General features: G+C 39.9%; 1 protein-coding gene across 10 annotated transcripts in view; it reads left to right on the top strand.

Annotated features, from left to right (window-relative positions):
• DNAH7 (dynein axonemal heavy chain 7) overlaps positions 1–17,862 on the top strand; it is a 391,865-nt gene that overhangs the window by 323,918 nt on the left and 50,085 nt on the right. For all 10 annotated transcript variants that reach the window (XR_013519014.1, XM_035305175.3, XM_078328052.1 and 7 more), the window contains 2 exons: positions 14,943–15,119; positions 17,379–17,540. Coding sequence is in view for 9 of the 10 variants with exons in the window: in XM_035305175.3 (XP_035161066.1) it covers positions 14,943–15,119; positions 17,379–17,540 (339 nt within the window). In the remaining variant the exon portion in view is untranslated. The remainder of the gene's footprint in view (positions 1–14,942; positions 15,120–17,378; positions 17,541–17,862) is intronic.

The following is a 17,862-nucleotide window of genomic DNA, read 5'->3' as shown; positions in this document are numbered from 1 at the left end:
TTGTGCATGCTTCGCAAAGGTCTCGTGTTGTGTTTTTCAGCTCCTTTAATTCATTCATATTCCTCTCTAAGTTATCCATTCTTGTTATCATTTCCTCGAATGTTTTTTCAAGGTTTTTAGTTTCTTTGCATTGATTTAAAACATGTTCTTTTAGCTCACAAAAGTTTCTCATTATCCACCTTCTGAAGTCTAATGCCGTCATTTCGTCACAGTCATTCTCCGTACAGCTTTGTTTCCTTGCTGGTGAGGAGTTTTGGTCCTTTCTAGGAGGCGAGGTGTTCTGGTTTTGGGTCTTTTCCTCCTTTTTACGCTAGTTTCTTCCCATCTTTGTGGATTTATCCACCTGTCGTCTGTGTAGTTGCTGACTTTTCGATTGGGTCTCTGAATGGACACCCAGATTGTTGATGATGAAGTATTTCTGTTACTTGGTTTTCCTTCTACCAGTCTAGCCCCTTCACTGTATGACTGCTGAGGTCCACTCCAGGCCCTTCTTGTCTGGGGTGCACCTATAGCAGCTGCGGAACAGTGAGGGGTGCTACCAGGTTTTTTTTCTTCTATCTTTGTCCTAGGATGATGCCTGCCAAATGTCAGTCTTTTGGATATAGAGGGGTCAGGGAGCTGCTTGAGGAGACAGTGTGTACTTTATAGGAGCTCAATTGCTGAGCTGTGAGCTCCATTGTTCATTCAGGGCTGTTAGGCTGCTATGTTTAATTCTGCTGCAACAGAACTCATAAAAAAACCGTTTTTTTCCCAGCTGCTCTTTCTGAAGGGGTTGGGGCTTTATTTTTGGGTATCTGCTGTGCTGTCCTGCCCAGCTAGGAGGCAGTCTAGTCACTATTTGCCTGCCAAGGCTTTGCCCTGCTGGTGTGAGGTTCGCCCTGTTGCTGCAGGCTCTGCCCTTCTGCTGCAGTCTCCGCCCTGCTGCCACAGGCTACGCCCTGTGGTGGAGTCTCTCTGTTGTACCGGGTTGCCTCGGCAACGGCAGGCTGCGTCAGCAATGGGCGTGTACCTCAGTAGGGGCTGATTGCCTCGGTAATGGCAGACGCCCCTCCCCCACGGAGCTGCACTTTAAGGGAACCTCCTCACCAGGAGCGTTTGGAATCGCTGTTTTGTGTGTCGCACTGCGCTACCCCAAACGCTGTGTCCCTGGGATTTCCTGGGCTGGCTCACTGTCCAAGTCTCATTCAGTCTCAAGTTCAGCTCTCTCAGGTCTCTGTTTGCCGGTTCAACAGGGCTCCCGTAACAGTGCGCTTTTGTATGGAGCACTGTGGAGCGCCTCTGTGCTCCGGCCCGGGCTGCAGCCGCACCGGCTGCCGGCTACACCAGCCAAAACCTCTGCCTGGCATCCCGCGTCTCTTTTATACCTGGGAATTTCCCCGTTCTGTGGGCAACTAAGATCCATCTGGAAATGCGTCCCTGACTCACCCTCTTTGTGCATCCAGCAAGAGCTTCAATCCTGGGTTGTTCTCACAGCACCATCTTGAGTCCTCTCCTCATTTTTATTCTTAATACTGGGTGAAATTAGTCAGTGATTTCAACATCAAGCCGATAGACTAGAATCTCTGGACTTCTCAAATGCTATCATTACATATAGTTTTTGTTGGAATTTGAATTTAAGACATTCGCCATTATTGACAAAGGAAAATATCAGTATTGTTACTTTTAACTTCTTTAATATATAACCAGTGAATCAGCAGACCTCTTATATCAGCAAATGTTAATATTCATTGACATCTTCATTTGTATTGGATTAAAATATTCACCTAAGAATATTGACTGATAGCCACAAAGATGTCAATATACTCTAAAAAAAATAGACATTAGCAGGCCTGGTACAATGGCTCACACCTGTAATCCCAGCACTTTGGATCACTTGAGGTCAGGAGTTTGAGACCATCCTGCCCAACATGGTTTAATCCCATCTCTACTAAAAGTACAAAAATTAGCTGGGCATGGCAACGGGCACCTGTAGTCCCTGCTACTTGGGAGACTGAGGCAGGAGAATGACTTGAACCTGGGAGGTGGAGGTTGCAGTGAGCCGAGATTGCACCACTGCACTGAAGCCTGGTGACAAAGCGAGACTCCATCTCAAATATATATAAATTAGCTATATTGGAAAAAATTGAGAAAATATCCTAGTTGTCCATTATTACCACACAAATAAAAGTTTGACATAAGTATTTCAAAACTTATATTCAGTTTCAGCTGTTAAGGAATAGGAGACAATATCTCCACAAAAAACAAATAAATAAATAAAGTAGAATTTAGTCAAAGCAATATATTAATTTTTTTAAAATACACATCGGTGATAATATGGGGTAGAAGCATTTTTTCCTCTATGAGCCCTACTCTGTTCATGTAATTCTTGCATAATGTGGCAGTCCATTACCGTTAGCCAAGACTCAAGTATCCATTAGGCACAGAAGGCACATTGCTTGAGAACCAGAATACTTCTGGAGGTCTATGAAAATGTTGTAATTTCTTTTAAAGTCGGAAGAATATAATCCAGGGTGTGTTATATCTGTCTTTATACCAAAACAGTTGTAGAATTTAATTTTAATTTTTTTTACGGAGAAAGGGGCCCACGAAGTGCCTAGGGTCCATGAAAGTGACTCTGCTACCATGCTGTCAGATGCTGGAAGTAACTACAGTGGTTCAGTATTCATTATGAACCTGGTGAAACATAGCCACCACCCCTTGGTAGCCCTCTTTAAAAACTGAATCTCCATGAAAACTAGTATTAAGCCTCACAAGTTTACACTTCACATATTAAAGATGGGAGAATTTCAGATGCTTCACACTCTCGTTTATTATGGCTTCTTACTCTAAAACATTTTATTAAAATTTTCAGTTTTTCACTGTATTTTCTAACCTAAATAAAGATTGTTATCCTAAAATGGCTCTGGATGTACCACTGACCTTCCCCCCTCAATATTGAAAATATGTATGTTCATGTTTTATATTAAAAGTGATTAATGAGCCATTTCCTAATTGTAGCAGTTTCATCTGCAAATATTTTCCCCTGGTTTTATATTTTTTAAAATTTGACACTTTAATCTGAAAATACATGGAGCTGTCAATACAATTAAATATCATTTTCCACATTCACTCTCTTTTTAAAGTATATTTGAGGGGTGGTGGGAGTTATATAGTCAAACTGAGGTGTTTTTTTTTTTTTTTGCAGGGGGGCAGGTTGGTTTTTATGTTTTTTGTTTGTTTTTAAATCAGTGGAGGTTAAACTTACGGTTTTATACTTCTCTCGGCCACTTTGCCTAATACTTTAGCCCTCTGTATTGCAACTTCTTTTCTTTTGCATTTTAGGTTTTGCGGTACATGTGAAGAAAATGCAAAATTGTTGCATAGGTACACACGGGGCAGTGTGATTTGCTGCCTTCCTCCCCATCACCTATATCTGCCTTTTCTCCCCATGCTATCTCTCCCCAACTCCCCACCCCCCACTGTCCCTCTCATATTTTCCCCCAACAGACCCCAGTGTGTAGTGCTCCCCTTCCTGTGTCCGTGTGTGCTTATTGTTCAACACCCGCCTGTGAGTGAGAACATGTGGTGTTTGATTTTCTGTTCTTGTGCCAGTTTGCTGAGAATGATGGTTTCCAGGTTCATCCATGTCCCTACAAAGCACACGAACTCATTGTTTTTGATGGCTGCATAATATTCCATGGTGTATATGTGCCACATTTTCCTAGTCCAGTCTATCATTGATGGGCATTTGGGATGGTTCCAGGTCTTTGCTATTGTAAACAGTGCTGCAATGAACATTTGTGTGTATGTGTCCTTATAGTAGAATGATTTATAATCCTTTAGATATATACCCAGTAATGGGATTGTTGGGTCAAATGGAATTTCTATTTCTAGGTCCTTGAGGAATCGCCATACTGTCTTCCACAATGGTTGAACTAATTTACATTCCCACAAATAGTGTGAAAGTGTTCCTATTTCTCCACATCCTCTCCAGCATCTGTTGTCTCCAGATTTTTTAATGATCACCATTCTAACTGGCATGATATGGTCTCTCAATATAGTTTTGATTTCCATTTCTCTAATGACCAGTGACGATGAGCATTTTTTCATATGTTTGTTGGCCTCATGTATGTCTTCTTTTGTAATGTGTCTGTTCATATTCTTCACCCACTTTCGAATGGGTTTGTTTGGTTTTTTCTTGTAAATCTGTTTTCGTTCTTTGGAAATTCTGGATATCAGACCTTTGTCAGATGATTAAACTGCAAAAATGTTTTCCCATTCTATTGGTTGCCAATTCACTCTAATGACTGTTTCTTTTGCCATGCAGAAGCTGTGGAGCTTGATTAGGTCCTGTTTGTCTATTTTGGCTTTTGTTGCCAATGCTTTTGCTGTTTTGGTCATGAAGTCCTTGCCTACACCTATGTCCTGAATGGTTTTGCCTAGATTTTTCTCCTAGGGTTTTTATGGTGTTAGGTCTTACGTATAAATTTTTAATCCATCTGGAGTTAATTTTAGTGTAAAGTGTCAGGAAGGGGTCAAGTTTCTGCTTTCTGCACGTGGCTAGCCAGTTTTCCCAACACCATTTATTAAACAGGAACTCCTTTCTCCATTGCTTGTTTTTGTCAGCTTTGTCAAATATTGGATGGTTGTCAATATGTTGTGTTGCCTCCAAGGCCTGCGTTCTGTTCCATTGGTCTATATCTCTGTTTTGGTACAAGTACCATGCTGTTTTGATTACTGTAGCCTTGTAGTATCGTTTGAAGTCCTGTAGTGTGATGCCTCCTGCTGTGTTCTTTTTGCTTAGAATTGACTTGGCTATGTGGGCTCTCTTTTGGTTCCCTATGCAGTTTAAGGTGTTTTTTTCCAGTTCTGTGATGAAGGTCATTGGTAGCTTGGTGGGAATAGCATTGAATCTGTAAATTACTTTGGGCAGTATGGCCATTTTCACAATATTGATTGTTTCTAACCATGAACATGGAATGTTTCTTCATCTGTTTGTGTCCTCTCTTATTTCATTGAGCAGTGGTTTGTAGTTCTCCTTGAAGAGGAGAACTTACATTTCTTGTTAGTTGTATTTCTAGGTATTTTATTCTCTTTTTAGCAATTGTGAATGGCAGTTCGTTCTCGATTTGGCTCTCTTTAAGTCTGTTATTGGTGTAGAGGAATGCTTGTGATTTTTGCACATTGATTTTGTACCCTGATACCGAGTTTATTGAGGGTTTTTAGCATAAAGGGCTGTTGAATTTTGTCAAATGCCTTCTCTGCATCAATTGAGATAATCATGGGGTTTTTGTTTTTGTTTCTGTTTATGTGGTGAATTACGTTTATAGACTTGTGTATGTTGAACCAGCCTTGCATTCCCAGGATAAATCCTACTTGATCATGGTGGATAAGCTTTTTGATGTGCCGTTGCAATTAGCTTGCCAGTATTCTATTGAAGATTTTTGCATCTACGTTCATCATGGATATTGGCCTGAAGTTTTCTTTTCTTGTCGAGTCTCTCCCGCATTTTGGTATCAGGATGATGTTGGTCTCATGAAATTATTTGGGAAGGATTCCCTCTTTTTGGATTATTTGGAATAGTTTCAGAAGGAATGGTACCAGCTCCTCTTTGTATAATTCAGCTGTGAACCCATCTGGACCTGGGCCTTTCTTTGGTGGTAGGCTCTCAATTGCTGCCTCAACTTCATATCGTGTTAGTGGTCTATTCATGGTTTCAACTTCTTCCTGGCTTACGCTTGAGAGGACGCTGGTGTCCAGGAATTAATCCATTTCTTCCATGTTTACTAGTTTATATGCATAGAGTTGTTTGTAATATTCTCTGATGATGGTTTGAATTTCTGTGGGATCTGTGGTGATTTCCCCTTTATCATTTTTTATTGCATCTATTTGGTTATTCTCTCTTTTCTTTTTTATTAATCTGGCTGGTGGTCTGTCTACTTTGTTGATCTTTTCGAAAAACCAGCTCCTGGATTTATTGATTTTTGAGGGTTTTTCGTGTCTCTATCTCCTTCAGTTCTGCTCTGATCTTAGTTATTTCTCATCTTCTGTTAGATTTTGTGTTTTTTTTATCTTGCTCCTCTAGCTCTTTCAATTTTGATGATAGGGTGTCAATTTTAGATCTCTCCTTGCTTCTCATGTAGGCACTTATTGCTGTATATTTTCTTCTAGAGACTGCTTTAAATGTGTCCCGAAGATTCTGGTATGTTGTGTCTTTGTTCTTGTTGGTTTTGAAGAACATCTTTATTTCTACCTTCATTTCATTGTTTATCCAGTAAACATTCAAGAGCAAGTTGTTCAGTTTCCATGAAGCTGTGTGATTCTGAGTTAGTTTCTGCATTCTGAGTTCTAACTTGATTGCCCTGTGGTCTGAGAGAGTGTTTGTTATGATTTCTGTTCTTTTGCATTTGCTGAGGTGTGATTTACTTCCAATTATGTGGTCAGTTTTAGAGTAGGTGAGATGTGGTGCTGAGAAGAATGTATACTTTGTTGATTTGGGGTGGAGAGTTCTGTAAATGTCTATTAGGTTTGCTTGTTCCAAGTCTGAGTTCAAGTCTTGGATATCCTTGTTAATTTTCGTCTGGTTGATCTATCTAATATTGACAAGGGGGTGTTAAAGTCTCTCATTATTATTGTGTGGGAGTCTAAGTCTCTTTGTAAGTCATTAAGAACTTGCTTTATTATATATCTGGGTGCTCCTATATTGGGTGTGTATATATTTAGGATCATTAGCTCTTCTTGTTGCATCAATCCTTTTACCATTATGTAATATCCTTCTTTGTCTCTTTTGATCTTTGTTGCTTTAAAGTCTATTTTGTCAGAGACAAGAATTGCAACTCCTGCTTTTTTTTGCTCTCCATTTCCTTGGTAAATCTTCCTCCATCCCTTTATTTTGAGCCTTTGTGTATCCTTACATGCGAGATGGGTTTCCTGGATACAGCATACTGATGGATTTTGGCTTTTTATCCAATTTGCCTGTCTGTGTCTTTTGATTAGTGCATTTAGCCCATTTGCATTTGGGGTTAGTATTGTTATGTGTGAATTTGATACTGCCATTTTGATGCTAGCTGGCTGTTTTGCCCATTAGTTAATGCAGATTCTTCATTGTGTTGATGCTCTTTACCATTTGGTATGTTTTGGAGTGGCTGGTACTGGTTGTTTTTTTCTATATGTAGTGCCTCTTTCAGAAGCTCTTGTAAAAGCAGGTCTGGTGGTGACAAAATCTCTGAGGACTTGCTTATTCACAAAGGATTTTATTTTTCCTTCACTTCTGAAGCTTAGTTTGGCAGGATATGAAATCCTGGGTTGAAAGTTTTTTTCTTTAAGGATGTTGAATATTGGCCCCCACTTTCTTCTGGCTTGTGGGCTTTCTGCTGAGAGATCTGCTGTGAGTCTGATTGGCTTCCCTTTGTGGGTAACCCGACCTTTCTCTCTGGCTGCCCTTAGCATTTTCTCCTTCATTTCTACCGTGGTGAATCTGATGATTATGTGCCTTGGGGTTGCTCTTCTTGAGGAATATCTTTGTGGTGTTCTCTGTATTTCCTGGACTTTAATATTGGCCTGCCTTGCTAGGTTGGGGAAGTTTTTCTGGATGATATTCTGAAGGGTATTTTCTAGCTTAGATTTATTCTCTTTGTCACATTCAGGTACACCTATCAAACGTAGATTAGGTCTTTTCACATAGTCCCATATTTCTTGGAGACTTTATTCATTCCTTTTTACCGTTTTTTCTCTAATCTTGCCTTCTCATTTTATTTTGTTGATCTTTGACGTCTGATATCCTTTCTTCTGCTTGGTCAATCTGGCTGTTGAAACTTGTGCATGCTTTGCGAAGTTCTTGTGTTGTGTTTTGCAGCTTCATCAATTCACTTATATTCCTCTCTAAGTTGTCCATTCTCGTTAGCATTTCGTCACATCTTTTTTCAAGGTTCTTAGCTTCTTTGCATTGGGTTAGAACATGTTCTTTTAGCTCACAGAATTTTATTATTACCCACCTTCTGAAGCCTGATTCTGTCATTTCATCACACTCATTCTCCATCCAACCTTGTTCCCTTGCTGGTGAGGAGTTGTGATCCCCTATAGGAGGAGAAGTTTTCTGGTTTTGGCTGTTTTCATCCTTTTTGTGCTGGTTTCTTCCCATCTTTGTGGCTTTATCCACCTGTTGTCTTTGTAGTTGCTGACTTTCAGATTGGATCTCTGAGTGGACGTCCAGTTTGTTGATGATGACGTTATTTCTGTTTCTTAGTTTTCCTTCTAACAGTCTGGCCCCCCTGCTGTAAGACTGCTGAGGTCCATTCCAGGCCCTGCTTGCCTGGGGATCACCTGCAGCAGCTGCAGAACAGTAAGGGTTGCTACCAGTGTCTTCTGCTGCTATCATTGTCCCAGAAGGATGCCCGCTGAATGTCAGTCTGATCTCTCCTTTATGAGGTGACTCTTTAGGTATATGGGGTGAGGGAGCTGCTTGGGGAGACAGTCTGTTTTTTATAGGAGCTCAAGTGCTGAGCTCTGAGCTCCGTTGTTCATTCAGAGCTGCTGGGCAGGTACGTTTAAGTCTGCTGCAGCAGAACTCATAAACCCCCTTTTTTTTCCCCAACTGCTCTGTCCCAGGGAGTTAGGACCTTATGAGTTTCTATTGTGCTGCTGCCTTTTTTTCAGGGCTGCCCTGCCCAGCACGGAGGCAGCCTAGTCACTGTCTGCCTGCAGAGGCTTTGCTGAGCTACTGTGGTCTCCACCCAGCTGCCATGTGAACTTCCCTGCAGTCCTATTTATATAGGCATAGTTAGAACTGCCTCAGCAATAGTGGCCCACCTCTGTAATGGCAGAGTCTCTCTGTAATGGCGGGTTGCCTCAGCAACTGCGGGCTGCCTCAGCAATGGTGGACTACCTCTGTAGTGGTGGAGTACCTCAGTAATGGCATGTGCCTCTCCCTCACAGAGCTGGACGACCCTCCCAGGTTCTTCTGTGCTTGCTGTGAAACTCTCAATCCAGAGCGTTTCCAATTGCTGTTTTTCTTGAGTGTGGGGGTGGGACCAGCTGAGCCTAATCACCTGGCTCCCTGCCTCAGAGCCCCCTTTTTTTTTTAGTTGATTGGTTGACTCTCTCCCAGGCATTCCAGTCACCTGTTGAAAAGGTGCTGGGATCTGTGTGATTTCCTTTGCAGTGACCCACTGTGCTGGCTAAAACAGTGGTGCTGAGATTCGTGGCACTTTTTTGCCTGGGAATCTCCTGGCCTGGCTCCCTGTTTCAGTCCCCTTTTTTAAAATCAGATGAATGGGGGACTCTGCCTTCCCAGAGCTCTAATCGCTAGCTTAAAAGGGCACCCAGACCAGTGTATTTTGTATGGAGAACCGCTGCGCAGGGGCACTGGCAAAACAGCCGCGCTGGCCAAAACAGCTGTGCTGGTGACCTGTGGGGCTCCTCCGCCTGGGAATCTCCTGGTCTGTGGGCAATAAAAATCTGTCTGGAAATGCGGCATCCATTCAACCTCTGTGCTTTCACTGGGAGCTGCAATCCTGAGATGTTCCTAATCGGCCATCTTGGATCTTCTCACAACATCTTCATGTATATTTACAAACCTCTCTACCGTTTCCCGATTTTACTTGGATATATAGATAAGTATGTAGACAATACTGATCACCAATATTCTGGTTCTCCTCTCCTGTGCACACTTGAAGTGGGAGGATTGTGGCCACATATCTTACTTTGACCAATAAAATGTGAGCAGAAGTGTTAGGGTAGAAGCAGTTAACCACCAGGGTGAGATTCTCCAAGGTGCTCTTCCTGACATCAAAATAGTGAAATCACATATTGCTGCTGTTTAAGCACTGTAAGCAGGCTTGACTGCTGAGTCAATGCATGGAGATTTAGTTGCCTCCAGAATCAGATGACCTTGCAGGAACAAGAAGTAAGTTTTCATGTGTTAAGCCACTGCAGTTTGGAAATTGTTTGCCAGTACAGCTAAACTCAGTGTATCCTAAGTGATACAATTAATTAGGTACCATTAGCAACACCTCCGCACCCATATCCATAATAAAAACTAATTGTTAGTATGTCCTTTTATATTATCCAGCAACTTCAAACCCTTTAATTTTACTGTTACCAGATACTCTAATTTCTAGTGGTGAAATTATGATTTTGGAATCTATATATGATAAAATGATAGGTGGCTATTATGCTTTTTTAAAAAAAATGGTTTTCCAAAGAAAAATAGTAGTAGCATACCAGGGTAAGGAACAGTGCTGTAGGGGGCTAATATCTGAGCTAGTACTCTGTAAGGGTTTATTTATTTGTCATCCCTAAGAGATAATCTGTATATTCACAGATATCCAGGAAAATCAGCAATTAATTGATCTCTAGTTTACAGTATGCTCCATGAGCACAATTTTAGGGGAGTCTCCTTTCCCCCATCTGCCTTCAAAACCAGCCCCACTCAGTAGTAAGAAGCCACAAAAACCATTTCCGTACTGACATCAGTTTTTTCTTGGTGTTGTGGGAAATTTTGCCTAACTTACACTAAAATTTCTACTTTTGAGTTGTGAACTTTTGAAACACAATTCCACTGCTCCAGTTTGGAAAAATATAAAAGATTCTCACTAAATCACCAGTAAAAAAAGAATGAGATGGGCTTGCACTTTCCTTTAGAATGTAACAGTTTAAAGTATTTTATTGACAAAAGAAACATATCAAATGGATAAATACTGAGGTGCAGAATGTTTTGAGTCCATTTACAAAATGAAGAGCTTTTGGCCACAGTTGTATCCTTCTAAATGGTAAATAAACAGCAAATTAATCAGCTTTCAATAAGAAACTTGTCAAATATAAGTTAGTATGTTTCTCTGACCTCAGATAAATCTGGTAGGAACTTGCAATAAATAGCAAAACATACATAGAAGACCACAAACTTCTTTCCTGCCTTTGGGAAGATGGTTGCCTAGATTAGTCTATAATTTTTTGATACTGACAGATTTCATTTTACAAACCTAATGCTGGCATAATCAGATTGAAGAGGCAAACCCAATTCTGTTGTCTTGCAAACCAAATAGCTTACAGAGCTTCATCTACCAGGAGAGTTACAGTTCAGTCTTGAGAGCAAGTAAGTTTTGTTCAGCTTTGACATTACGACTGCAACACTGCAGTTTGTCTCTGATCACTCTCAGGTGAGCACTCCACCTAGATCCTCCAGTGCTGACAGAAGAATCACTTCACTCTGCCAGACACATTTGCCTGTGCAAAGTGACTAACACCAGTTTGAACCACTCACTGAAGTGAGGCCATTTATAATTCAAACTTACTACAAGTAGAGCCATGCAGTTCCCGTACTCTTTTTATTTTGTTTGCAAAACTATAATTTTGTGAAGTTAGCCTTGGGAGGAAACAGATTATTAAAAAAGTAGGTTTTTTTTTGTTTTTTTAATCTAGTGAGAAAAGACCAGCTACAAGAAAATAATAATAAACAAAAGGGCAAGACCAAGACTTGGGACAGACAATTAGGATATTTTTCGTCATCCTGCAATAAGTTTGACATCTGTGATCATTCAAAGTAATTGAAATATTTATCTTATGTAAAATAATTCAGGCACAGAAACACAAATACTGAATGTTCTCAATTATGAGTAAGAGTTAAACAATGTGTATATCTGGATATAGAGTGTAGAATGATAAACAGTGGAGACTCAGAAGGGTAAAGGGGGTGCCGGGATGGATGACCAGAGATTACTTAAGGGGTGCAGTATATATTATCTGGGCAACAGATATCCTAAAAGCCCTGACTTCACCACAACACAATATATGCACATAAAAAAATTATACTTGTACCTCATAAATTTATACAATGTTTTTGTTTTTTGTTTTTGTTTTTGTTTTGAGACAGAGTCTCTCTTTCACCCAGGCTGGAGTGAAGTGGCACCATCTCCCCTCACTGCAATCTCCATCTCCTGGGTTCAAGTGATTCTCATATCTTGGCCTCCTGGGTAGCTGAGATAATTAAAAAAATTTTTTTGAGATGGAGTTTCTCTGTTGTTGCTCAGGCTGGAGTGAAATGGCACAATCTCGGCTCACTGACAACCTCTGTCTCCCAGGTTCAAGCAATACTTGGGATGCATCAGCTTCCCAAATAGCTGGGATTACAGGCATGTGCCACCACACTTGGCTAATTTTTTTGTATTTTTAGTAGAGATGGGGTTTCACCATGTTGGTCGGGCTGGTCTTGAACTCCTCAGGTGATCCACCCGCCGCAGGCTCCCAAAGTGCTGGGATCACAGGCCTGAACCACTGGGCCTGGCTGAAATTTATACAGATTTTAAAGAAGAAGAAAAAAAATCTGAAACATAAAATAACTTACCTATAAATGAAACTTTATGTATAGATGAGTTAATTATCCTGTGATTTTTGTTTTACATGTTTGTAATTACAACCCCACCTTCACAAAAATAGGCATCCTGAGCTTTTTATCAATGTGTTCATTCAACGATGTTTATTGTGCACAAACAGTATTTAAGTCATCCTGTTAGGTTGGTCCATGCTATCAGGCATCTATAAATGTGTTGTTGTGCATCTATACCTTTTCCATATTTGAATGAATTTAGAGAAATATTGGGAGGGATTTAAAAAATCTAATCTCTAACATAGATATTCCTCCATTGGCTCTCAGCTCCCTACCCTAACCCCCTCAGTCCCTCAGTCACACATGCACTAGGACTGACACTTTTTAAAAGGCATTGTGACATGTCGATTATTTTTACTTACAGATCTTGTGTAAATAAATGTTCTGTAGAACAAACGGTCAAAGTTTGAAGATACTTGCAGTGTTTTCCAGAGTAGACCATCTTTTTGAGATACTTGGCACCTGTACATTGCTCCTGCAGTTTGTGTCAAGTTGAGAAAAGTTGCAGGCTGGTGGAGTTCTCATTTGGTGTGCTGTATATACACACAATTCCGTTCTTGTATCTGAGCTGCTATTCAGTCAGGGTGATTCCGGAGCCTTCAAAAAATCTTTCCATTCCTCCTTCTCTCAAGATATCACTGTTCCCTTCTGAAATGGGTATGCCCTCATAGCCACTTGTCTATTAGGAGTTTAATTTTAAACTGTACGGTAGTGTTCACAATATTCTGTGAAGGGGGAATCCACTCATTTGCAAGAGTTTGTGATTAAGAAATGAACAACAAATATTTGTGACAATTTTTGTGCATATGTATATATTTCAGAGCAGGAAAAAACATACATTTGGTAGTTAATAGTTAGAAGACAAATTGAAATTAGAAAATTTTCTTAGTCTGTTTTGTGTTGCTGTAACAGACAACCTAAGGCTTTGTCATTTATACAGAAGAGAGATTAGTAACTCATGATTGTCCAGGCTGAAAAGTGCAAGAAGTATGGCACCAGCAACTGCTTAGCTTCTGGTGAGGACTTTTGTGCAATGTCAAAGCATGGCAGAAGGTCAAAGGGGAACCCAAAGGGTTTCTTGACTTTATAACAACTCATTCTTCAACTCATTCAGTTTGTTTTGTCAGCACAGTACTGGATATGGGAAAAGAAAAGCATAATAGTAAAGGGAGTATAGATTTGAAAAAGCAAAGGAGAAATTGAGACATGAGTGCATTCTCCTTTCCTACATTTTCTCCTGTATTTTGTTCCTAGATTTACTTTTCCCTTTCACTTAGAGACATTTTTAATGAGTAAAAATAGGTATCAATTGATTTTTCTCCAGAAAAATGAAATCGTTTTATGCTGAGTAATAAACATTGTTTCAATTTGTGCCACACTTGATGAAGGTGTCAAAATATTGGATGTGAATGAAGCACGAACATGGGGGCCAGGCGGCAATGTCCCCTGCTTGACTTTATCAGAGACATTGCATATGCGTCCTTGAAAAGTGAAGTCGCAAAAGATTTACATTTTACTAATATAGCATTTAATCCCCTATTCAGGGATAAACATTTTTAGGTCTTCCTTGCTTTGCTATAGAAAATGACCAAGGTGAATTAACAGTATCTTGTTAGAGTATTGAAAAACCAAATAACTTCTTTAAAGTGGCTACTGTAGAGTAATAAATATAGATCTTCTATTGCACATCCACTTGCCATGATTGGAATTTTTATTCACTTTGAAAAATAGCAGCTGCAAGTATACATGTAGCCAACATGACAAACACAGTTTGTTTAATTATTGGTGTGCTTTGAGTTTTTCCCCACCAAAGCTCGCCTTGAAATTTAATCCCAAATGTGGTGTTGGGAGGCGAGGCCTAATGGGAGGTGTGTGGGTCACGAGGGTGGATCCCTCATAAATGGCTTGGTATAGACCCTTCCAGAAAGCAGGAATGATGTACCTGAGGCTGTACATCAGTCACACTGATTAATGCAATTCCACTCCCGTGTTAGGCCTGAAAAGGACTGATTAGCAGAGACACCAAGCTGCAGAGTTCTGTGTTTCTCAAACAGGCTTCCAGAAAATTATCAGGCATGCTATCAGGAAGTCTACACAACATGGTTTTGTTTGGTTTCTTGGGTGTATGGATTATTTCCCTTGCACAGAGCTCTTCCTTTCCTTCTTGTTCTTTTCCCCACTGACATCAATTCTTTCTTGATATGTGAGAAATTTTGCGTAACTTACACTAAAATTTCTACCTTTGAGTTGTGAACTTTGGAAACATAATTAGTGTCTTATAACTTAAGAGTTCAGGTTTCTTCTTCAACTGCTATGTCTTGGACATTCATTTCAAGAGGGAAAAAAAGCCTTTGAATATTTGTGTCAATTACAACCAACCTTTTATTATCTAAATATTTGATAATATTTCCTATCTCAGTGGCATTTATATGAACGTTGATGCCTTGGACTACCCCCCATTAATGAATATGTAAACTCCTAGAGCTAGGGTACTTGTTTTAAAAGACCTTTGAATCTAAACTTTTAATGGTTTTAGGCAGATTTTTAATATTCTTCTAAATATATCCTTGTCTCTTTCTAGGTTATTCCAATGTTGCAGGAATTTATAATCAACAGATTGGGGCGTGCATTCATTGAACCACCCCCCTTTGATTTAGCCAAGGCATTTGGAGATAGTAACTGCTGTGCACCACTGATTTTCGTGCTCTCTCCCGGAGCAGATCCCATGGCTGCCCTTCTAAAATTTGCTGATGACCAGGTACCTTATAATAGATGATGTTATCGGGTATTACTTTTAAAAAGTAATACTTGCTTATGATTGGAATCATAAGGATGAGGAAAAGGTAGAAGTTTGTCACTCAGCCTTTGAAAGGCTTAAGGGTCCAGAGGTTGAAAGAATCCCAAGAAAATGATACTTAAATGGCAGCACTCACATTAAAAAGACCTTATCCAAATTAAAATTTAACTAAAGCTAGAATTGGGATTTAAGTGGCATTTGCTTTTATTTGGGGTGTGGGGGACAGGGAACTCTTTGGCATTGTTTACACCAGTGTATGAACTTGGGTTGATTTAATAAATCCAAGTCTAGATAGTGACCCCAGGGGTAAATCTTTTCTGATCCCACCCCACTGCCACTCTTTAAAGGGGGACCTTTTTTGACTTTCTAGAACAATTGTACATTATGGTCACTGTATTAGATTAAAATATGTTCTACTATTTACATGCCTTGTCTTTAAAAATTATTCAAATGATTTCAGTACAAATGTTCTCACATCATAAGATCTAGAACAAGAAAATGATAAACAGCTGATTGGGCATTTCCTGAGCTGAATTTTTTTTTTCTGATTTGATGCAATTAAAATGACAGGGTGTGGTAATTCTACTGCTATTTCTAAAACCACCACCACCCACCACTTGTGTTGAGTGCTTAATGTATACTGTTGACTTTGCTAGACCTTGTTAACATACGATTTCTCTTTTAATTTTTACTAAAACCCCGTAAGGTAGATGGTGGTATCTCTGTTTTACATGTAGGAACACTATAAAGTATGGAGAGGTTGAGTAGCTCCTCAAAGGCCATGTAGCTAAGAGGTTAAAATACTCTTTACAAGGCCAAAAAATTTGATTTAAGGCCTCAGAAAAATTTAAGAATTTTAACTTAAAGGGGAAATAAAAGGACTGGCTGTCTTGCAACAAATCCTAAAATCCAAAGCTGAAAAGAAAATTATAAATAGGTGAACTTGTCCTATTTCCTCCAGATTTTGAATTGTATATTTCTTGCATGATTGTAATTCTTATATACAGAAGAATAGATGGCTTAGCTTGGCATTTACTATTTCCTAAAGAAGTGCTGGAACCTGGCTCTGGTGATTGAGGAGATGAGGTGTGAGATGTGTGAAGGACCAGATCATGTGGGGTCTCTGTAGGCTACATGAAGGACATTGAGTGAGACAGAAAGATGGAAGAGTAGGGTTTTAAGCAACATACTGACATGATCTGACCTGTAATGTAAAAAGTTCATCCTATTTGGAACCTGAAGAATTTATTTGAGTGGAGCAGAATGGAAGGAGGTCACTAGTAAGGGGAGTGGCTATTGAAAGTCCAGGAAGAGCAGTGGTGGGTAGGAGTAGAGGTGTTCACTTTTATGTAGAACTCACTGCTCCTAATTAACACAAGCTTGGTGACGATTTGAGCCCTTCCTAGTTGCTCTTTCTATCTCTCCTCACATTATACATGTGATTATTCTCTGGCTCATATGTGAGTCCTGCTCTGTGAATTCTCTTCACTCGCTGTCTGCTCTTCTCCCAGAAACAGCAGGATCCAGCTCTGCTTTGTTTTCTGCTGCTTCTGCCAGCTAATGACAATAAGCATTGGGCATTTGGGAGGGGCTGAGATCCCACTCTTCCATACCCAGGCCTCTTCTAAAGGGGCAGGCTGGTGATAACTACCCTAGAAAGGAGACCCAGAAGCCATAGATGAATAGGAATACAGTAGATCTGAATATAGGAAAACATTCCCATAGAATGCTCTAAAGAAACTGACATGGAATCAGTGGCAATTTTTAAAATTCTCTTTTATACAGTAGCCAAATTAACTAAAATATACTTATTCAAATATCTGAAGAAAACAGGACAAGTTCATCTGTCTCTTGATAGTTTTCTTTTCAGGTTTGGATTTTAGGAGTTGCTGCAAGACAGCCAGTCCCTTTCATCTCCTCCTATGTTAAAAGTCTATTTAATTTATTCTTTCTATTTCTTCTGTCAACAACCGAAGACTCTACAGAATTTTCCATGTATTGCCATGACTATTTCCTACATGAATTGACTTGCTTTTTATCTGAGTGTTTATAAGATTCCTGGTCGATGAGAGTTTTTTAGGGATGCATGTGTTTGACTTTTGGAGACATGCAACCTAATTAAATTTTAGTACAGTTAATGTTAACATTTTTAAAAAATAACAATATTGATGTTTCTTAAAATGTGATTTTAAATAACATCTTTACTGTTCTTGTACACAGGGATATGGTGGATCAAAACTTAGCTCTTTATCTCTTGGTCAAGGCCAAGGGCCCATTGCTATGAAGATGTTAGAAAAAGCTGTCAAGGAAGGAACATGGGTGGTTCTTCAGAATTGTCACCTTGCCACCTCTTGGATGCCAACCCTTGAGAAAGTCTGTGAGGTAAACATGCAAGTTTATGCTTATTAGATTGTATTCCCTGAATCTAATTAGTAATGTATGTAACATTCAGGTAGCTCCATTCCTCTGTAATTTGGAGGGTTTGCAGGTTAGTGCCTTGGCTCGATTACAGGAGAGATGGGCTCACACTGAAAACCAGATCTGGAGGAACGGAGGCGAGCACATTGCCAGGCCTGAGCAAATCCCTCTTAAAGGGACCAGGGCTCATCCAGTGAGATGGAAATATTCTCAGTCTCAAGGAGCAGGCTCGAGGAGGAGAGTAAAGCACAGAGTAGATGTATACTAACTTTTTATAACAGTAGCC

The sequence above is a fragment of the Callithrix jacchus genome, chromosome 6, assembly GCF_049354715.1.
Source record: "Callithrix jacchus isolate 240 chromosome 6, calJac240_pri, whole genome shotgun sequence".
Lineage (NCBI taxonomy): Eukaryota > Metazoa > Chordata > Mammalia > Primates > Cebidae > Callithrix > Callithrix jacchus.
Note: the sequence above shows the minus strand (reverse complement) of the source record. Positions and strands in the feature narration are given on the sequence as shown.